The 22,923-nt window shown below is 39.1% G+C and overlaps 1 protein-coding gene across 3 annotated transcripts; it reads right to left on the bottom strand.

Moving 5' to 3' along the window:
• Positions 1-27: 27 nt before the first annotated feature.
• On the bottom strand, positions 28-22,752 carry MLH3 (mutL homolog 3). 3 transcript variants are annotated; one of them, XM_026849094.1, is made up of 11 exons: positions 18,880-22,223; positions 13,440-13,525; positions 12,367-12,471; positions 10,276-10,348; positions 9,557-9,628; positions 8,483-8,591; positions 5,081-5,240; positions 3,866-3,889; positions 3,586-3,667; positions 2,126-2,277; positions 28-1,485 (listed from the first exon to the last, which is right to left on the bottom strand). In XM_026849094.1, exons 1-11 carry the CDS (start codon positions 22,148-22,150, stop codon positions 1,414-1,416), a joined length of 4,206 nt encoding a protein of 1,401 aa, XP_026704895.1. In that variant the 5' UTR covers positions 22,151-22,223; the 3' UTR covers positions 28-1,413. The 3 variants fall into 3 exon arrangements, with proteins under 3 accessions (XP_026704895.1, XP_026704896.1, XP_026704897.1); XM_026849095.1 differs by having other exon boundaries at positions 13,440-13,510; XM_026849096.1 differs by lacking the exons at positions 28-1,485; positions 3,586-3,667 and adding an exon at positions 22,734-22,752 and having other exon boundaries at positions 2,132-2,277.
• Positions 22,753-22,923: the final 171 nt, after the last annotated feature.

Raw genomic sequence — 22,923 nt, 5'->3', positions numbered from 1 at the left:
CTAAGCTGTTACTTCCATGTACGCTGCAATAAAGGCTGTTTACTGTGGATACACTGTTAAGCATGTTTCCCACACACAGTTATTTTGTTTCTTTAACTAGCAGGAGTTTTACCAATGTAGTGAGTTGCCTGCACCTATGACGCACTAGTGAGCTTTAAGGTATGCTTTCACATATGAATATGATAGGAATCCATTGGCAATTGTCTTCAGTGAATTTTTTTGGTAGAATTTTCTCACAATTTTTGTTGAGTTGCTGAAATACAAACTAGCTCTTTGTACAGTGCTAGAACGGAAATTCCATTTTTGATGAAAGGCAGACCTTCAGAAGTCCCATCAGCTAGCTTGTCCACGTCTCTGTCAGAAGGCAGAGCTCAAGCTCTTGCTTTGCTTATTGTAATCTGAGGGTGTTTTCTGTGCTGAGTGACTGATTATTCTTCCTGGGTAGATGTCTCATTTGGAAAGTTCCTGATTTTTGTGAGGGGCAGTGTGAAACATCTTAAAAATCTGACTCTTGCAGGTCAGTCAGATCACCTTTCCTTGGTTCCTTTTATCAATGTATGGCAATACACTACACCACAGTTAAAGCATCAATGAAAGTAGTTTCTGCTCCTCGTTTTGCTTTTGATTCAGCAGATGTCAGTATCTCTGATATGGTTTTAAGTTTAAGCTGACACCATCTTTTACTGTTCTGAAATAAACTCTACCTTAGACTGAGACACAAAATAGAACCGGACCATGTAAAAAAAGTTCACCTATTACAAAAAATGCTGTGGGCTCTAGTTATTTCTGTGGGGGTACGTTTCTGTACCCTGAGAACATGGGTCTATCCTAGGATTTAGAAATCTCTCAAGAATGCAAACTGCAGGGAGCTGGAGAATACAGCCAGGTGTGTCATCCATTGTCTAGTTAAATAAAAAGAATGGGTTTTGATCCTAAGTTGACCTATATATACTATGAAGCTGGTCAGTCCTCATTCCAACCACTGCCATAAGCCCAAGGAAAGGGTTTAGTGTAATTTTATTAATAAATACCTCCTCATTTTTCAAAGCACTACAAAATACATTAACATAAATAGATCTATTATGCAGAATAATGCTCTGCTTGCAGAGAAAAAGCACTTTAGTAACTGTGAGTGCCTACAACTTCTTGCCTCCGATGGTCAAGCACTGACAGAAGGCCCAGGCTTGCAATGTAATTCCTTGATGTTGAAGACACTTCAGGCTGCAAGGATGGGCTCCTGCCATGTTCTCCTGGCCGGTCTCTGCTTCTCAGGTCAGTACTGGGAGCAGAACTGCAGTGACTGCACTGGCTCAGAGACTCTGCTCCATGCAGGGTGTTGTCTTAACAACAGGGGGACCTGGATCATACCAGCACTTCTAGTCCAAGTTGCAACTTAGTTTTAACTTTTTTTGATTAGGGTCTTTTTTTGCCAAATAGGTGCCATGCTCGTGCCATCTTCCGCAGTCTAGCCAAATTAGGTTTAGGCTGAAGAGAGAAAAATTAAGAAGCGCTACATCATAGCTAAGTAAATGAGCTTCAATGCCTCCATACTCTGCCCTAATACAGTCATTCCCAGGTTTTTTTGATATCTAATTCAAAGTCCCACCTGACTTTCAACAGAATCCAATTTCATAACTTAATATAGCACAGTAATAGCAAAAGGGAAGGAGTAATGATTTTTTTTAAAATTTAAATGTTGCTATTTCTTTGCTTTTTTCCCTCCCATTTTCTAGCATCTTAAACTTCAGGGAAGGAGGCGTTTGTTTAATTAGCATCTTTGCCCCTAGCAGAATATCAGAATTTACATGTTTTCCAAGTTTCACACTTAAAAACTACAAACACTTTATATTATATGCTTAACTTTAAGGACTAGTGGATACCATTCAAGTCAATGTGACCATTCAAATGACATATGGCAAGATCTTTGATAAAGTGTTTGCAGGACAAAGGTTTAACGTTCTGAAGTTTTATTTTATTGGTAACCGCTATGTAAAAATTCAAGTAAGATACAGCCAGTGGTGATGGTTTCAAACTGGCCCATTCTAATTCTAACACACACGTACATGAAATGCCTCTGACACTCCAGAGTGAATTCCCAGAGGCATGTCTGTGTCCCATACAGTACCTGCTTTTCCTGCTGTAGATGGTCTATGTCTGCAAGAGGCATCATGGAAGGTCTTCCATGAGCACACTGGAAGGGCAGCTGACAAGATGACAAAGCTTCAATAAGTCTGCAGCTTTCCTCCAAAGTCAAATGCTCATTAAACTTAATAGCTCCTGAAAAAAAAAAAAAAGATACAAGCTCTTGTACATGCTGCCAAAAAGAATTCAAACCACTCAGCAGACTTCCCTCCACAGCTGTAGTTTTCACAGAAAACAAGGCAGCTCACAAAGATTAGCTGGGAGGCTGCAAAGGTAACCCAAAGGCTCCAGTATGGCAGATTTAGGGCTTAGCTCAGTTAACCAAGCTGCTACATAAGGATCAGCTTTCCATGGCCTAAACTTTCACCTCTACCATCTGGTGAATGGTAAGATTATTAGTTTATGGCTTTTCAGATGACATTGCAAGAGGCAAATGGACTTTTTTTTGCTTTTATTGTGTGTGTGTATGTTACAGCTGAAGATGCAACCAGTTCACAAATCAAGAAGTATTAAACCAAGATGACAGCTAGTATTAGTTTCATAGGTTTTATGAGTGCTATGTGCCTGTCACTGACAGGCATCAGTTCCAAGACCACATGCTAGGCCTGCCACTAAGTCCTTTCTCACAAATGAGCACTTAATGGCATCCAGAGGAAATCCAAGCAGAACATTAGGGAGTCACTTCAGAGGTGTTTGCAATCTTTAGTCTTCACAGATGCACAAGACCATGTGCAATCTGCCTTTCAGCCATAGGACTTTTTTAGATATAAAAAAATATATATAATCTGCCATTTGTAGAATGCAGTGACACGCTGAAAATAGATGCTTTTGGTTCACATTTACCTTTTCAGCGTAATCTTGCCAATAATGTACATGGGAGAGGAACTGCCACAAGAGGGTAGAGCTGCTGTAGTCTACACCTGTAAAGTCTGCTCATTTCCAGGTGCTGGAAAGCCATAGTCCCTTAGAAGATGTAAATTCTTACTGCACTCCTTCCAAAGATACTTGAAAGGTCACAGGCACACTTAAACTATCACTTTTGATACTTATATGAAATAAATGCTTTTTGGGAAGACTAAGTCGTCTTTCCTGCTTGCTTTCAAGCAGATTCCAGTACCTCCTCTTGTTCTTTCACAGAGCTGTTATTTGAATGGTTTAGAGCTCACATGGATGAGTGCATCTCAGAATTGTATTTTACCTGTGTTTCTTGTGAGGGTTGGAAAGTATGTTAGGCCCATACATGAATAAATCAGAGCAGTTTGCTTGACCCTCACAGTGGTGTCCATGAAGAACATTATCTCATCTCTATGAAACACAGTCTGTAATCCTGGAATTCCTGCAAACACATTCTGAACTCTGAATTCAAACACACTGCCCCAGGGAGGATGTTGTATAGACAGAAAGGTTAAAAAAAAAAAAAAAAGCAAAGCACAGTTTCCCTACCATGACAGGCCTGGGAAGCTAACACCTTCAGAAACGTCAGAGGCAGTGTCCCTCGTGCTCCTCCTCCTGTGGTCTGCACTAGCTAAAAGTAGTAAGTGAACATCATCTTACTTTCCATTTAATATGAGAAAAAGAAAGAACTGTAACACAAAGGAAACTAAAAATGAGGAAAATCTAGTGGATTATCTAGTCCACCTCTCTCATTTGAGGTTTAACACACTTACTCATGCAGTAAGCTTTGCATTATTCGAGTCAACTTTAGAAGCAGACAGCAACTCACCTCAACTTGTTCTTGAATAAGCTCCTGGAAAGAAAGAGGTAGTATCATCAGTTGCAATTTCTCCCTTTCATTACCCAACCCTGCTTTGTCCACATCTGTCTGTGATTTACTGTGTAACTGCCAGAACCAGGAAAAATTATGCTGTTGCCAGTACACTGACCACAGTGTGGAAGAACTAGGTACAAGTCCTGACCTCTCACAAACATCTTATCAGACTTTAGACTAATCACTTGGTTTCTCTCTGCATCAGTTTCCTATCTGTATAACGGGTATAATGGAACTCTTATACCTCAGAGTGCAATAAATGTGTGTTATCTTTGAACAGCTGCCCTTTCTTCTTTGGATAATAGTCCATGTGGATTTAATTTCCAATGTCTAAAATGTAATGAATTCATAATCAAACGTGAATAGGTGCTACTAGTCCTAATTAAAGTAAAAAGGACTGCAGAGTACATCTGCCAAAATGCTCATGAGATCTTGAGTGTCAGCTAAGAATGAGGCACAGACCTGATCTCCTCCTCTGCCACTTTTAGTGCTCTTGGCTCCAAAATCACACCAGGAAAGTGCAGTTTGAGTTATTCCCGATTATAGCAAGGTTGGAAAAGAAAATTTTATCCCATAAATCACCTTCTCTATTTCTTCTTTTCGTATTAAAAGAGATGTAGAGCAAGACCGGACTGATTCACAATGACTCAGCCTAGTGGCTGAATATGGTACTCCAGAATCAATTTTTAAGGAGTCCTTGAAGCAGTTATGATTGTGGAGAACTGCTTACAATGGAAACTGCAAGTAATCAGTTCAACAATTTCTTCCTCAAACTGCAGAACATCTGGAAGAGCAGCTTTTAGAAAGCTGCACTGTCCACGTAGAGATTTAATGAAAACAACTTTAAATCCTAACAACTATTTCTGTATCAGAATTATTAATAATTTTACTGTTCATTCAAGCATTCATGAGCAATAAACTGTTGAAATATCTGTACTATAGACTATTTTTCTTAGCTTCTCTGCTAGTCCAAGTCTGAAACAGTTTCCTATCATTTCTGTTATAGTTCAGGGATTTCAGTTGTGGGACTATTTAGCTACTAAAAGTGATGGCATCCACATTTGCCAAGGGACTTCACTGTCTCCCTCATAACAAAGATACTCTAATACTCTGGGCCATTAACACCAAACAAGACCCAGTATCACAATTTCACACATATTCACAGCTGACCTCCACAATGCTTTTAGTGACAGGTTGTCTTTTCCGTCGTAATTCATTGGCTTCTCTTTCTATAAAACACAGTGGCACTTTCCTCACTCGAATCAAGGAGCTGCTGGTCTCAGGAAATGATAATTCAAGACCCAAGTCCTCCAAATTTTTGTAGCAGCATCTGAGGAAAAAAATACTAGAAATAAGACATCAACCACAGTAGCTATGTCTCCAGAGCATATGTAAATATTTCTGTAGTCCCCACAGTACGTTTCTTCCTGCAACAGTTTCCAATCTCAAAATCCATGCAGCATGACATTCCAAGTAATTTTGCCCTTTCAGCCTACATTCAGCCATATTTTTTCACTCCAATCAACTGTGCATATTTAATGTTCCTCAACCATAAGATCTAAGAGTTCCTGTATAATGTGGATTTATAAATCTACCTTCTCTAAAGATGCACGAGGCATTTTGTTCAACACACAAACACTCCAAATATTGAAATTATGAAGCATAAAGACACTTCATTAGTCTAACCTAAAAAACTGTGATTTCAATTGACACATAATAGCAAATACTTACAATGGAAAAAATATTGTAAGAAATGAACATTGGTTTAATAAACTTTAAAGCCCCTTAAGCAAAGGGAAACCAGGAAAGAACATCCTCTAGTTAATTTGACATGTCACCCTGTGGATGGAAAAATACACACAAAAATGGTACTTCACAGTCAGATGAGAACTTGTCTTCAAAATGAAAAATGTAGCGATAGTTTATTTTATTAACTCAGGGAAAATTCATTTAAGACAAAGGCAGTGAAGGTCAATTTTAGAACATATTATTTGAACAAAAAATAAGCTAATCTAAATTTACTAAAATCAATCACAAGAATATAATTATTAGTCTCCATATGAAGATGACCTCTGAAATTCACAAAAAAATGAAGACATGTATAGCCTTCATCAAAAGCAGAGAAAGAAAAAGCCCACTGTGGTGAACTGACAGAATCCAAGCAGCTATTGAGGTCACTGAGGCCTTTTTTTTTTTAAGGGGGTAAAAAAAGACGGAAGTTCAAGAGAGTCAACAGAACAATGCATTACTACAATGCTTAATAGACAAATAACAGAATCAAAGCTGCAGGTGAACCAGAGGTCCAACTAAATAGCAAGCACAGCTGAATGGAAAGATCTTTTAGGGAAGTTAATTTATTTCATTACATCAAATTTTACCACAGTCATACTCTGCCAGCAACAACAGAATTTACATTTTTACATAGTACTTTTAAATAATAATTTTTAAATAAGCAGAGTCTCACAGAATGATTGTAAAGAGATGAACTGACCATAAATACTGATAAATTAAAGAGCAACACAGTAAAAGCACCAGTAAGGCAGCACCAGTATATGCCAGCACCAGTAAGCTTTTACAATCATCTTAAGTGATAACTGAAAATCACAACTGGCATCCCACTGTGCTGAATAATTTAACCAGTGTCCTTAAAAGAAAATCATGCTTCTCTGATTTACTTTATCTTACTGATTTTTTAGCCTGTTTGTGATATAGCTGTTGAAGAAAAATAATTCACAGAATTTATTTGGTCTTTCAAAAAGCCTTTGATGCCATCTCTTAAAAGTAGCTAGAAGGGCAAATGCAAAAAGTTGTCATGTATAGACATAACATTTGTCATGATTTAGAGAGTATGGAAAAAAAGTATGCTGGCAACAGTTGGTCAGTGTTCAATATGACACGAGACCTGATCTGTATCTTCATAACTGTTGATTAATGATGTGGAAAAGAAGGGGCATGGACAAGCAGGCAAATATGTAGAAAACACAAAATTATTTAGCTGAGACTAAATGAACTGCTTGAATTCAAGCAGAACTTAAAACAAGTAGAAGAATGATGTATGAGATCAGTAGGATGAATGAAAAAGGTATAATGAAAAATGGACAGAAAAACTGAATTCACTGCTCCTGAAGACAAATAAATGCACATTGTCAGGAATAACTTGACTTATTTGTACATTTTGTTGCCTTCTACATAAATAGAAAAAATAAATTAAAAAAACCCAAACCACCCACAACTCTGTGTTTCAGTCTTATGACCATTCAATAAACAAGCAGTTCATGCAAGCAGCAGTAGCCAAAAAAGCACATAACATATCAGGTGTGGATATAATAGGCAGAAAATATGGGCACAACTGCAAAGCTACTGTACAGATCAACAGGATACCCTCACTTGGTATACTGTATTCAATTTTGACCATCTGGTCTCAAAAGTAGAAATATCAGAAATGGAAGACATTCATCAAAGATGAGTGCAAAAATAATTCAAAGTCGAACAAGAGGCATTACAAATATTGTGATGTTACTAAGAACATCATTAAGAGCTGGGAACAACAAAGGCATCCAAATATTACTGAACTATGAACAGCAATGGTTATGTTCTCACATTTTACCCTAAGGCAGGTGGAACACAACAGTGCTTTACACTTTCCTTTGGAATTTCTGGTATTGGCCATTGTCACACAAAAGAGTTACCAAACGGATACAGCAGTGATACTGTTATGATTGGAATACACCCAAAAAGGGCTTTACACCAAACAAGTATATCCCTATAATAGGCAACAATCTTAACAAGGTGTGATTTAAAAGCTGTTGAGCTTGTCACAGGCACCAGAAAAAAGAACAGTTTAAGAATAATGAGGTAGTCCTGTGAATGTTAAGGTAGAACTTCACCTGAAAATGAAGAACAATGCAGGAAAAAAACCCACACAAATGCATACAACAGGGCAGACAGGGATTTGGGGGAAAAAAGTTTGATTAGTGTCCAATAGGTCTGCAATAGTTCAACAACACATCTGTATCTAAACTCTTGCAGTACAGAAGTTAAATACCCTAATAGTAGCTAGGCCATCATTCTGAAACATTTGGGAAACAGCGTTCATTAGCTACTCTTGGCAGGCACCTAGGATTAAGGAATGCATTTTTGAAGGATTCAGAATACCAACTTTCCATACCCTATCCTTCTCAAACAGTGCCTGTTAAATCAGTGACTAGATCGACACTATGGGCACTGCACTCCCATGTGCACTCCCAAGTCCTGAGCCCCAGACAGTAGGATCTGTTGGAGCCTGCTCTGGCACTCTCCTGGCTCACACATGAAGGTTTGCTTTCCCAGGGAAACCAGAGCACACTGCAGAAGCACAGAGGTGGCACACCACAGGGCTTTGTCTTGAGATGTAATGATGCACCTGAGAAGCACACCTATGTTCCTCAGCACTGATATAGCCGATTGGTCACAAATCAGGAAAGAAAATCAACAGCTTCTTTCCCGAGCTTCATGGTAACCTAGCAATATATAGACATGTCTCTGGTCAACAGAGCCATCCCCAAAAGTTTAGAGCTATTGGCCATTACTAACCGTAGAAATCTTCTTTGTTCTTCTGTAACTTCAATCTCCAAAGGGGGAGAGATGGAGGAGGACAGTAATTTCTTCTTGCCACATGCTGCAGCTTCCTTCTCATAGGAATCTGTGAATGAATCGTTCAGAAGTATCCACTCTTAGAATATTTACGCAGGCATTACCCTTAATGACCTTATGGTTTGGCATGTAATCTTCTGTTTGGATTAAAAAGTGACCACAGAATGCCTTCTCCTGAAACTTGTGGAGGACTGGGAATGTCACAAACCAGACACCCAGTCTCTGGGGAAGGGTTGGTTAATGCCACTTTGTATTTTCCCACCAGTTCCAAAAAAGAGTCACCCTAAATAGCTAAAAAAACTACTGATATATTTAGTCCCACTCACAGAGAACAATTTTTCCACAAAGAAGTCTGACATAAATGGCATCAAAATACAATTCATTAAGCATTTCTCCCTTCAGTCTTTTAACTTTTTTCAGTACCTGACCAAAAGGAGAAAGTTCCTGGAACCCTCTGAAGGAACTGCGCAGTATTTATTGATGAAAGAGAAGGTCAATGATTTTTAAGTACTTGATGGATGGCTATTGTGCTTTTTAACACTGAAACCAATGGCTAATGGGCTTACAGAGAAGACCATTATCCCTTTGCAAACAGTTTTAGATTGTGGAAATTTTAGGCTTTAAGCACAGTATTCAGCCAAAAAAGAACCAAATGAACTACGCTCTTTATTCTGCATCCCATGCCTTATTCTTCACAGCATAACCACATAATCTTATTGATGTTGGTTTACTTCCTCTTCATTGTTTTTCCTATCACTCTTCCTGCTCTTTTATTATGTCAGGACTATTTTAGTTTGATAGTTCTGTGGGTAAGGAATATATCTTCTATTTTTGGAAACACTGCAACAATTTTCAGCTGCCAGTACTATGACTGCTACAGATACTAAATGTCTGTGCTCTCCTAAGAATCAGGATAAAGATGACAAATAAATATCCTACTGGTTCCATACATCCCAGACAGCTCATTTGTATTTTTCTGATTATCTTTTTTCCTAAGACCATCTGAATCATCACCTGCAATAAGCTGCTCCAAGCGGATCCGTTCATGAGCTGCATGTTGGTCCACCAAAACCAAGAGGTTTCCATCTAAAAATGTACCAGAACAGATGAGAAACAGGCAACTTTGTGCCAGACAACTGCACAGGTTGGAAAGAATGACCACTCCCTTGAGACCACATTTAGAAGATAACTATCAGACAGTTTTACATAAATAAATTGAGGAGGCGGCTGTGTTGGCAGAACATAAAGTCACTACAGAACAGAAATTTAGTGATCCAAATTCTCATTTAAATTAAGGTAGTTAGATTGAGTTAACTCTTCTCTACTGACATCCTCATCTAACTTCAGAATGAGAGCTGAGGTCACCCACAAACTGTTCTGTTTAATAGAGTCTTTAAAAATGTTATAAAACCTACTGGTTTTGAATGCCTTTTTTGTACAGCTTCAGAAAGCTTCAACAATGAATATATCCAGACACTGTGAACAGTCTGAAAGACGTTAGTAATTTGAGTACAATCTATTTTTATAACACTAATCTGAAGGCAGTAGGAACATTCAACAATGTCCAAAATAAAGATAAAGAAGATCCAGGAAATTTCAATTGAAGACTAACATTTTCCTCTACTCACAATATCATCCCAAAGCACGAAGAGAATACAAACAGGACAGTGTTCCCTCTGCAGTCTAACTGCACTTGACAGCCAGCTCAACTTCATGTTAATAACCACTCTTACCTGCCTTTTTATCCACTTCATTCCTAGTGTTGATTAAACAGGCGATAAATTTATTGTCCACTTGCTGAAGAACCTGTAAAATACTCAGAAAAATCATCATCCTGTGGTAGAATTATTTCAAAAATAAAGGCTAACAAAAGAAGACAACAATCAAAATGGATCAAGTGCAGCAAATAGCCAGTAGGATGACAGGGGGGTGGAAACTGCATCTTTTCTAATCCCAAAGGTTTAAAGAATTTGGCCTAGCATAACTGAAACTGGGAAGGTATATAATTATTCTTTATAAATACAGTGGGGGCTAAATATGGAAAAGGCAACAATTATTTAAGCTAAAAGACAATACTGACAGGTCAAATGACCATAAATTAGTCATGAAAGAGTTTAGTCTGGAACTAAGAGAAAGTTTCAAAATACCCAAGAAAATAATGATAGATCAATTTTTTCAAACAGTCATAAGGGCATGAGTTCTAATTGTTCTAAGGTGGAGCTGGAAATTTACAGAACAGATTAAATAGTTGTGTAGAAGTCTCCTTGAGTTGGGAATTAAAGCTGTGCACGGCAACTCTGAGTATTTGATTTGCTGATATCACCAAAAGAGAATATAAACAACCTTTTTTAACATGCCCTGTGTTTAAGGATTTGTGCTGATCATCTGTAGGAGCCAGGAAGCATTTTTTTCCTCATTTTCTGACGTAGAATTTGCCTCTATGACTTGATTTCACCTTCCCCTCAAGCATCACAAAACAACCAGAGCTACAGGGAATACTGAGCAGGGATGTACAATGTTTTCAGTATCTTATTGCTAGATTTAAATTAGCAGTTGTGGTGTTAGGGTGGAATTTCTCCCCAGGTCACATAAATAAAGCTCACTCTGAATTCTCTGTCCCACAGCATGTGATTGTTCACCTCCTAGGTAAAAATTAATAGATGATTCTATTTCTTTGCAGGGATGCAAGACATTAATAATTCTTTTATTCTCTTCCTGTGACATGATTCAATATTTTGTGCTTTTGGTCTTTTCTACAGAGATTCTCAACATTTCTATAGGGTACTGAAGGCAGTATTTAGCTTCTTCCGAGATGGGAAGTGGCAATTTCTTCTCTCTTTACCTTCTTAAAAACATACAAAGGAAAACATTATGCAGGTAAAGTTAAGCACAGAACCATTCAGTAAGTTTTAAAGAACAGTTCTTATCATGAATGAACCAAAAAATGGTACCTCTCCTGTCTTTCTGAAACAGAATGTTTATTGTAATAACTTTATTTACTCCCGTTATTCTTGCATACACAATAAGAGAATCATTTGGATCCTTCTCCACCCTGGCGAGCAACATTACATGCCCCATACAGTCAGAATCTGCAATCTCAAAGTCAGCAACCTGACTGCATGAGAATAATGCTAACTGGGCCTGTAAGTCCTTTATCATTGGGATGCAAGAGAAGGAGAGAATCCACTTTGGCATTTCTATCCAGGCAAACCATCAAAGAACGCAAGTTGAAGCCCAACATTTACCTTAGCTTTTAAGCTAACATTCAAAACATTTGATAAAGAAGCACTAAAAAAGTAAAACTTGATGCTATGATGCCACTTTTAAGAATCACTTCAGGGAAGACATAAATCTTAAAGTGAAATTTCAAGTCTTTCCATGAAATCTGGGATTCACTTTTGAAATCACTGCTGAAGAATTACATTTCTAAGGTCAATAAAAATGGAAGATAACACAGATTTCAGAGGAATACCAACTAAGTATATGTCTACAATAAATGTAAAAAACTGCCCATTGAAATATCATTTAGTTAAGAGTGTTTCTAAGCAGCAGTAATAGGGCCGCCTCTTGATTTAACCATACCATCAAGGAATTTTAGAGTCACTTGCAGATAGCTGATTAACCATGAGATGATACTAAGATCTGGCATGACATACACGTCTGCTGTTATCACACAACAACCAAGAATTCTGTTTGTGCTTGTGAAAATTAGGGAGATGAACTATTTCCCTGGATAGCTCTTTCACACCAGGCAGATACATCAGCAAATCCCACCTGCTGAGTGGGAATTTGGGGGTGAAAACTAGTAATAGATTGTATTGTACCTGCATTGAATGAACCATGTCTTTGGTGAAACGATAAGGATACAAGATATTGTGAATTTTCACAGCCAGACTGTCAGCCTGACCGCTGGTCACATCAACAGCAATCTGTAAAAACAGAATTACAGATCAAGCAGGCTATAAAGGATAGGGCAATAATCCCAAACATGCACAAAATACCTCCAACAAACCAGCTTTAAGAAAAACTGGAAGTAAGTCTATTTTGACAAATCAAGCTTTCTACACAAGAATAGCACTAGCTAAAGATACCATACAGCAATCCCTGTTTCCATCCCCATACACTTTCCCATCTGGATATTACCTGCTAACTTCAACTATTCAGCTGATTTCAAGTACCCATCAGAAAACCTGAAGTTAATTATCAGCCTACATGAGATCTCAATGGATTACTGCATTACAAAAGACTAAATGAGTCAGAGTACACGTCACAGCAACAACTGAACAGAACTGTTCCTTTTCTGAAACTCACCAGCAGGTGGTTTGCTACTCCGTCCCTATTGTTTGCAGGTGGAAATGGTTACACAGATATGTTTACACACATACAACATGATGATTAAAGATAATACTACCTCATGACAACAAAGGAAGTTTTTCTAAAAGCTCCAACATTGTTTTCCTCTCACATGCTATAATCCTCCCAGGCTATAAAAACAACTATAGTAAAATATGCTTCTAAGACCCATTGCATCCCAAAGAAGAAAGCTGGGTTATTTTCACTCAGTCCACAAACAGGACAGACATTATATTACAATTTCCCATCCTTTAACTTTTAATTTTAAGATGACTATCTCTGAAGAGGGAAAGACAGCTCACAATAAATGACGAGAGAAAAGATTAACCTGATGCCTGCTTCTATGACTTTGAATAAATCCACAACAATGACTTACATATAGAAGTCTATAAAAACATGTAACTGCCAGGTCTATAGTCTAATATATAGCTGAATAACTCATATGCAATGATTACAATATTTGCAATTTTGGTCCCCATGTCAGAAAAAAATAGAAGGCTAAAATAGAAGGCTATTTTAGCGTGAGATGTGAGATAACACTTACCTCTGGACAGGGAACAAAAACAGGATTATCCCATTCTGAAAGTAAGGACTGGAGAGACTCCCCTTCATCATCTAGGAAAGAACACACTGATAATACAGGGACTACTACCATCCATCAATAGGAGGTGCATACCTCTACCTCACATAAGTATTTAAATTTTTTTCCTTCATAAAAAGGGGAGAATGTACACATAACTAAGTAATGGAACATGAGACTGGACGTCTTTAATGTCTGCTTTAATGAGGAAGGACACTGCAGCTTTCTGATTCCTAACCATGCTGCAGCACAACTCAACAGGCCCTGGAAATGGGGGAGGAGGGGGGAAGGGAAAGAAAGACCTGTTTAGCTACCCGCTCCCTCTGGACAAAGCCACATACCAAAAAGATTATTTCATCCTTTCCACCGCAAAAAAAAAATTGTGAGGATTGAAGCTATTTTTCACATTCCAAGGTTGGAATGAGTACAAAGAAGGGAGTAGGTAATTATTCTTTAAACTACTGACATAATTCAACAAAGAACTGGGTATTTCATCCTGTAAATAAGTATCCCCTAACCTGCCTTTAACCCTAAGAGATTTTTTTTTCCAGTTCTAGATTTGAGATGACTCACAAGGTCCCATTGTTAATAGACCTTGAGTAATTCTGGGTTCCTGTTGGGACATCTGGGAGAATTCTTTGATTTGTTTTTACCACAGAACACTGTGTCCTGGAAAGCTGGCCCTACCTCCCAGATCCTGGCTTGCTAGAGTCTTCTTGTTTCGAGGTCTAGGCAGGAAGGGTAGCAGAAGCTCACTTCTAAAGGGATGGCACCTGAACTGAATCCCTAAACACAATATAAATTTACTGCTGCAGATTCAACAGTATGCAAAATTACAAAAAGCTATACAATTATTATATTCTCATAAATGAGCATGTGCTTAGCTCCGTATAAATTAGAGTACCCATCCAACACTGAGAAATAACAGCACATATGTTAAAAGCTGGGAATTATCAGACACACCTGCATCAGGAAATGTATTTTAAAATATTACCATGGCTTCTGCTGGACTGTCCTTAAAAACTGGCTGCTGCTTTAAACATGTAAGAATTATTTCCAGAGTTAGTGCTATCAGAAGTGTTATCCCCAAAGAAAAAGAAGAGGCATATGATAGTCTGACAGATATCAAAACACTCTTGAAATCTCTCTATTAAAGAGTGGCAAAGCTGTCAGTCTATCACCACTCCTATCAATACTTAATACAGTTATCAGGAACTTGTAAAACTGAAAACTACAAGTAAGTGAGACCACAAGAGATATCAGAGTTAGCCTAACAACATGTTCCTACGCACCCAGAAATGATTTAATGATATTACAAACCTGCACTGTTATCAAGATTATTAAGAAAAGGGGCTCAGATTTCCAGCACAGTGGTAAACATTTCACCCTTCCTTTGGTACAATTCAGACTTCTATTCTTTGTGAAATAATAATGAATTAATAAAGTTCCTTTCTACTGAGAAATTAAGGGTGTGCATTCAGGAAAAGTGGCAGGGTGATAACGCCAAAGAAAACCAGCTGCACGCTGATAAGCTCAGTGTGAACAGGCTCTATGAGATTCTAGGCCAGTCAGTAGACTCCTGACTGTTGGCTCCATTCCAGTAAGGATCAATGATGGTCTTACCTACCCTGGAGACCGAGAATCCTTTCAAGAATCCAAACTGGCAGCCCACCATGGGAGAGTAACTCAGCATTCCATTTTCACAAAACCCAGAACAGAGGACAAGGTGGCCTAATGTGGCTCCCGGGAAACTGTGGCACACTGAAGAATGATGCCTAATTCAGACTTTGACAGAACTTTTCAATCAATCATAGAATCACAGAATGGTTTGAGTTGGAAGGGACCTTAAAGATCATGTCCAACCCCCCTGCCATGGGCAGGGACACCTTCCACTAGACCAGGTTGCTCAAAGCCCTGTCCAACCTGGCCTTGAACACTTCCAGGGAGGAGGCAGCCACAGCTTCTCTGGTACCTGTGCCAGTGTCTCATCACCCTCACAGTGAAGAATTTCCTCCTGGTATCTAATCTAAATCTACCCTCTCTCAGTTTAAAACCATTATCCCTTGTCCTGTCACTACACTCCCTGATATAAAGAGTCCCTCCCCATCTTTCCTGTAGGCCCCCTTTAGGTACTAGAAGGCCACTATAAGGTCTCCCTGGAGCCTTCCCTTTTCCAGGTTGAAAAATCCCAACTCTCTCAGCCTGTCTTCACAGGAGCGATGCTCCAAACCTCTGATCATCTTTGTGGCCTCCTCTGGACTCGCTCAAGCAGGTCCATGTCATTCTTATGCTGGGGGCCCCAGAACTGAACACAGCACTGCAGATGGGGTCCCATGAGAATGGAGTAGAGGGGGAGAATCACCTCCCTTGACCTGCTAGTCACACTTCTCTTGATGCAGCCCAGGATACGGTTGGCTTTCTGGGCTGCAAGCACACACTGTCAGGTTGTGTTGAGCTTCTCATCAACCCAACACCTGCAAGTCCTTCTCATCAACCCAACACCTGCAAGTCCTTCTCCTCAGGGCTGCTCTCAATCCACTCAGTGCCCAGCCTGTATTTGTGCTTGGGATTGTCCTGACCTATGTGCAGGTGTGCACTTGGCCATGTTGAACTTCATGAGGTTTGCCTGAGCCCACCTCTCCAGCCTGTCCAGGTCCCTCTGAATGGCACATCCCTTCCCTCCAGTGTATTGACTGCACCACACAGCTCAGTGTCATCAGTACACTTGCTGAGGGTGCACTCGATCCCACTGTCCACATGGCCAACAAAGATGTTAAACAGCACTGGTCCCAGTACTGACCCCTGATGAACTCACTTTTATAGCTAAGATATTAATATATCATGTAAAGAATTAATAATATCATGGAAAGATATTATCTCTCAAGTTCACAGAAGCATCTATCATCTATCTGAACGGAAGTCCAGTATTTTATACATGTAATAAACAAAGAGTCATCTCCCTGCTTCTTGTAGCAGGGAAAATCCTTCTTCAGGATATACATTGTTCATAAAGCTAGGATTTACTTGCCCAAAGGCCAGTGAGAATTCAGAGCTGACAGAGATATTATTAATATGATTTTTCTGACAAGCGACATCAGAAAAGGTGCTGAGGATAATAATGTATCTACTTCATACATGCAAACCACATACAATTACCATACTTGAGTATTCATTTTCACTTGCCTCAATTAGATCAATAAAATATACTAGTGTAACGACATATCAGTCAATAATGTAATAAAAGTAACAAAAAATGCAAACATAACTGGCACAACAATGAAGACCGAGTTGGATGATAACCTACTACAAACGCATAGCATTAGATTATTCAAAAAGGCATCTCATGGTGAAATAAAGCTTGATAAATTTTCCCATGGAAATCAGTTTAATTAGTACAAAGATGCCTGAGTCTAGCCTACAAAATCTAGCATTTCTGTTGAGCACATGGCTTGTGACTAGAAAAGATAGCAGATGGCCACTTCTGTCATGGCAAAGAGGATATGGATTATTCTTACCTCCTTACACCTGTTACCAACCAGTATAATTTCCCTAAATATGTGTATGAGATGCTGTTCTTAAATCCCATAGCTATGAAATTCTATGTCAACACCGTGGGGTTACTGACACTACTTTAAAAAGCAAAATGAACACATACACAGCAAGGGAAGAAATGATTCCACTACTGGGTCTTAACAGCAGTCCAAAACTCCAGTGCTCAATATCAAGAGACATGAACACCATGTTAAGACAGTTATGTTTATTCCTATGGCTAAAAATTATTAATATCTTTTTTCTTGAAAAATGTGTGAAAGAACACATTTATTGAACTTTGAAACTCTTTAATATCTGTAGTGTCTAGCCACAGTTCAAACAACTTGTGAAGGTATGGGAGGTCCAACCTTCAACATCAGAAAAGCAAAAAAGTAGACATCTCACCAAAGAATAACACCAGTGACAGAGTTAAGAGTGGCACTGTTGATACGATGGAGAGTAACACCAATGATAAGGCTAAGAAAGAATAATGCCACTGGATGTCAAAAAATGCAACACAATATACATCTTCAAAGACAACAGACTATACATCATCTGAAAGCATAAGTGTACATGAATTATTCTCTTCATAAACACGAATGCACTATTCAACACTTTGGATAGAAGGTCATGCTCCACATCTCAGTGGTTTGGCTGGCTACTAAACAGCACTGCAAGCAACTGAAATTGGTAAACAACAGAAAGTGTTAGCCAAGGAGTGTACATTTGCACTTGCAAGTAGTTTTAAACAATAAAAACAAGAGATGTTCTTCTCCTCGTAACAAGTTTACTTAAATGTGACACAATAAATATTAAAAACTATTGGTATCAATTATTGTACTTAAAAGGGAATAGCTTAACAACTTAAACACCTACTGCACCAGTGTTTCTGTGACTGGTGATAAAGAAGAAAGTAACAGACAAAAATGGAACAAATCAGAGGCTATCATGATTGATTAGACAACTATTTCACAGGAGAACTATCTAGAAAGAAGTCCAAACTACTTTTTCAAACCAAATTATGTTCTGAATTATGTCTACATACAGAATGGCTGTGTCTTTGCTCATAAAATCTGCCTACAGACAGAACAAAGAACAACTCTGAGCACAGATACATCCATGGAAGGGAAAACTATCAAAGCCACTATTCTGATGATCCAGATCTGGACACAGAAAGCCAAACGCAACAGACAGATCAGTGAAGACTCTCAAACACCACACCCCTGAAAAACCAGTACAATGCAGTGTCCTGTCACCCGTGGAAAAGCTCTACTATCAAACTGCCACAATGCTGTACAACATCTCCTACAAAGCTAAATGGGAAGGAACAGCCTTCCAAAACCTGCAGAAAGGAGACTACACATTCTCAATGAAGAGTTAGATTTTTGTTCATTTTCCAAGGGTTGTTTTAAATTTTGTTGAAAAAAGATCATTTTAATATGGGGTTCTAAGTAACAACATACTCTTTGAAAAATAACTGTTTAGGGCAAAACAGTAAAAATCACAATATTTTTCTGGTATGCTTATTTTGAAGTATGTTTCTCACTTTATATATGACAACAATTATATATAACTGTGATTACAGTAAATGTCATGATGCCCAGTGAAAACTAGGCAGCTACCCGTTAACAAGTTGCTGACATTTCTTTTTACTGTTTTATTAAAAATTATGTTTGAATATCTTGAATGTTAATGTTTTGCTGTCTCCATAGTTCCCAACACTTTCCTGGTTTCCATACAGCTACTACATGTCAGGCAGTGGCTATCTCAGTGTAAACTGTCAGGTGCTGCCAGCAAGATATGTTATGCACACAAGAGAATACAAATGGTTTTCCTCATCCCATTTTTATAACAACAACCACCACCCTCTTACCATTCTCTGAAACAACATTCACAGCCATTGTTGTTATATCTTGAATGCAGGCAGCTTGAAATCCTGCAGCAGGAGGAGTGCTGTAGGTGCTCAGTCCAGTTGCTTTATTGATGTATATTGTTTTACCCGACGAAACATCAAAATCTTGCAGCCAGTCAGAACAACACAAATCATTCCTGGGATTTCCTGTGTTTGTGTTGTCTGCAGAGAATTCCAAGTTACTTAGGAAGGTTATATGGGGGAACTCAGTATTTTTCAAATTTTTTTCTGAGGATTCATCTAATGCACTTTTATCTTTACAGACTAAGTTAACACAATCCTTTTTAGCAGGTAATAATAAAACGCTGCTTGAAGAGACTGTGTACTCCCCTTCTATGCTGGTGAGTGATGATGGGCTGACAGTATTTTTCATGGACTCTGCTCTTGTATCATCTGATTGCCAGCATGTGTCCCCCTTGGAAATGCTGTAATTACATTCCCCCATTTTCTCCACTGAGGATTTATATGTTTGAGAAGCATTATATGAAAAATCATTACTTGAAGATTCAAAATCAAGAGGGTAGTCATCTTTTCTACTTGTATCTGTTTGTAATTGTTCACCCAGTTGTTCTACTTCTTTCTGGTCACTTTTCATTCTGAACAGTTTCGATGATAAAGATGCCAGAGATCTTCTACAAGTTGTATCTTTTTTACTAACCTGAGAGTAATCAGACAATGTCAAAGGACTCTGACTAAGGGCTTGTTTGTCCTGTGAAATTTCTCCACCAAAAATCTGGCTATTACTAGAATCTGTATCTTCCACAGCTGGAGCTTCACAAGCACTCAAGTTATCATGAGTGTCATTCTCATCCTTTGAAAAGTCACAATTAGCTTGTGAATTAAAACCCTGGAGACCAAATTCACTCTGTTCCGACAATGGTGTTGGTAGTGTACACTTGACTCTCCCATAATATCTCCTGAACTTTTCTAACGAACCCAGCTGTGTGGACAAGCTCAGCTTCTTAGAGGGCTGAGATCTTGGCAGAGCTATTTGTCTTCTAGTGCTTTTTATAACTTTATTGTGAGGAATAACTGAAGAAGTTGTCAGCGTCAATTCTGTAACATTCGATGTCTCATCATGTCTTTTACCGGTGGCAATAGGCATAGATATGCCCTCGCTCACCCGATTTGACAAAGTTCTGTTCTCTAAGCGCTCATTACCATCAGTCACACATACTTCCCTGGTGTAAGGGCATATATATTCTTTATTTGTATTACTGGAAATATCCTTAACATACGAAGACTGAATTGGAAAATTCACTTTGTGGCCAAAAATATCCTTGTCACTTACAGGACCAGGACTACCCTGCATGTATAATGCAAGATTTGTTTCTGTTTGTTCACATTCACATGGGTGCTCACTTTGCCTAACACATGTTATGAGGCCTGTAGAGCACAATTTTAACGGTACTGAACTATCAGCTCCTCCTCCAGCATCATCTATCACTTCATCTGTTTCCCTGTCTCCTCTTCTTGCATTACATGCTCTCATCAATGCACTCCACAAGACAGTTTCAGGTCCCATTGCTGTTTTGGTATGGTCTTCTCTCTCAGACGGTGACTGAATAACATCATTATTTAAGATATAGACCGTATTGCTTTTCTGCACCACTTTGCCTTGCTGGCTGCCCACATCTTTTGTGTAATTCTCTGTACAATGCTGCAGGTCACTGTAACCATTTATTTTTCTTATTTCTGATCTGGCCCCTCCATTGAAAGAGGAACAAAGATTTTCTGAAGGTTTCAGATGAGTATCAGACGCTTTTTGCGAACTGTTAGTGTCTTTTGGCTCCTGCTCTGAGATATTTGATATAGTGACATCAGAAGCTGTGTCATCTTTGCTGGGCAGTGGAATCTCCGCTTTATTGTTTCTACATGGATCAGATGGTTCAGTAGTCTTCTGACTTGGGGCAATTTCACTTTCCTGTGGATTTTTTTTTGACTCAGTAAGACTTGTAGACTTTTTTCCGGTAACAGATTTCCTTTTGACATCTTTTGATTGCAAGTTACACATTTCATAGGAATCTACAATTTCGTCACATGCTTTCTTAAAACTGTCTTGGATGCTCTTCTTGTCAGAGAGTGAGGGCTTTGGAACTGGAGCTTTATAGAAACAAAAGTCATTATCTTCATTAAATTCTCTGATGTCTTCACTACATGGTTCAATAAATAAATGTTCTCGTTTCAAAAATATTTTCACTCCTTCCTCTATGCAAGTTAGAAGAACATCCCAGTTCTGGAACTCAATCAGAGTCTTTGCAGGTTCCAGAGACACATCATAGTCGCTGTATGCACAGGTCACATTGAGAATAAAGATCCCATACAACTCTGGGCCACAACGATGGCGACCAGGACTTGAACTAGCCTGTCTGCTCATAGGGCCACTTTTTGCCTTGCAAATGACACTTTCTTTTCTTAATAAAAAATCAATTAGCTTATGTAGTCTTGTTTTTAAAACAAGCCTTCTATTCACATATAAGAACTGCATGTTCTTGTTGTAATGTCCTTCAGTACCAATATAACCACTTATCTCAAATCCCCCAGACTTATGATTTATTTCTCGTAACTTCTGGGATCTGCCCAGCCCATAAATTTGACAAAATCGAGAGTATACATCTCTTGTCTTAGGGAGCTGAAGCACCATAGAACAAGAAACATCATTCCTTAGAGAAAATGAAACAGAGGGATGCATCAGCGAAACAGCCTCTACTTTATGTCTCACTCTCTCAAATTCCAACACAGGATCCATACACTTTCTCCTCACTGGTAACTGATGGAACAGATTGCACACGGTGACTGTAGTTCCGCCACTTGGTCTGCTCAATTCACCTTCACAGACTTCTAGTGCTTGCCCATTGTGAAACAGTTTCACAAAAGTTTTTGCTGTCCTGCTGGTCTTAGATGAAACTTCCACTACGCTGGCCATGTTGGCTATGCTTGCCACAGCCTCCCCTCTGAAGCCATAGAACTTCAGGTTCTCCAAGTCTCCCACTGAGCTGCACTTGCTGGTGAAGTATCGCTTTCCCATTGTATTTAAGTCCTCTCTCCCCATCCCAGAGCCATTGTCCACCACCTGGACCTTAAAAGCTTCCAAATCCACCCTGATAGCTACACATGTTGCTTTGGCATCGATGCTATTGAGGACAAGCTCCTCAACACACTGCCCCAGTGAGTTGATAGTCACTCCAGAACGCAGCCTGGCTCGCACATCTTCCACCAAACATTTGATCATGTCAAAATCAGATAGAATAGAAACTTAAGAAACTGCAAGAAGCTCACTCATCCATGGTCCTTGAAGCAATTCCCTGGGTGGAGGAAAAAAAAGAAAAGAAAAAGAAATAAATATTAAAGGCCTGAAAAAAATTTATTTATTCCATTTACCCTCATAAACGTACTTCTGTCAGTTTTCCTGGTATTGAGAGGCTTTGTCTGTGATCATTTTCCTGCTCAGCCTTTAAGTACACAACATTTGTGCCTTCAGGGTAAATAGCCAGGATCTGAGCCTAGGCTCCTTACTAACAACATTATGTGACTATCAAACTTAACAAACCCAAACCACTCCAACCACGAGGCAAAACTCAAAGGACCTGCAAGCAAAAGGCTTGAGTTTCCATTTGTATCAAAAATACAGAGTAAGTATCACCAAGAACGGGACAGAGAGCTGCTTTCCTCTTGTCTTTACCTCAGTACATAAATTCACCATGCCTCATTCTGGCCAAAGAGCATCTGCTGCAATTTGTCTAAGAAAGGAATAAAGTGGGCTTGGGAATGGGCGTGGGATACCGGGTAAGCTCTTTAAGTGAAAGAGAAACCACTTTTTCCAGTCCTTGATGCCCACTAGTTTCTTGGTGGTATTCGGTGTGCACACAATTCTCCCTTGCACCCCTCAGGGCCGAGCTCCCCGCGCGGCTTCGCAAGTGCCGCTCACACTCTCAGGGGATCCGGTGCCCCCCGGGACAGGTACCCAGGGGCTCCCTGGCCCCAAGGGGCAGAGGAGGGCAGCGG

Source organism: Athene cunicularia (genome assembly GCF_003259725.1).
Source record: "Athene cunicularia isolate RWA chromosome 5 unlocalized genomic scaffold, athCun1 chr5_part1, whole genome shotgun sequence".
In the NCBI taxonomy this organism is placed as follows: domain Eukaryota; kingdom Metazoa; phylum Chordata; class Aves; order Strigiformes; family Strigidae; genus Athene; species Athene cunicularia.
This window is presented reverse-complemented; position numbering and strand designations above follow the sequence as displayed.

What these genes read in the sequence shown, in the direction of transcription:
- MLH3 (XM_026849094.1), bottom strand. Translation starts at nt 22,150, where the DNA reads ATGATCAAATGTTTGGTGGAAGATGTGCGAGCCAGGCTGCGTTCTGGA. An exon ending in GAATGTTGTTTCAGAGAATG is followed by an intron (nt 13,526 to 18,879) that starts GTAAGAGGGTGG and finishes CTGTATTATCAG; the next exon opens with TGTGTTCTTTCCTAGATGAT. An exon ending in TTATTCAAGAACAAGTTGAG is followed by an intron (nt 3,668 to 3,865) that starts GTGAGTTGCTGT and finishes TACTACTTTTAG; the next exon opens with CTAGTGCAGACCACAGGAGG.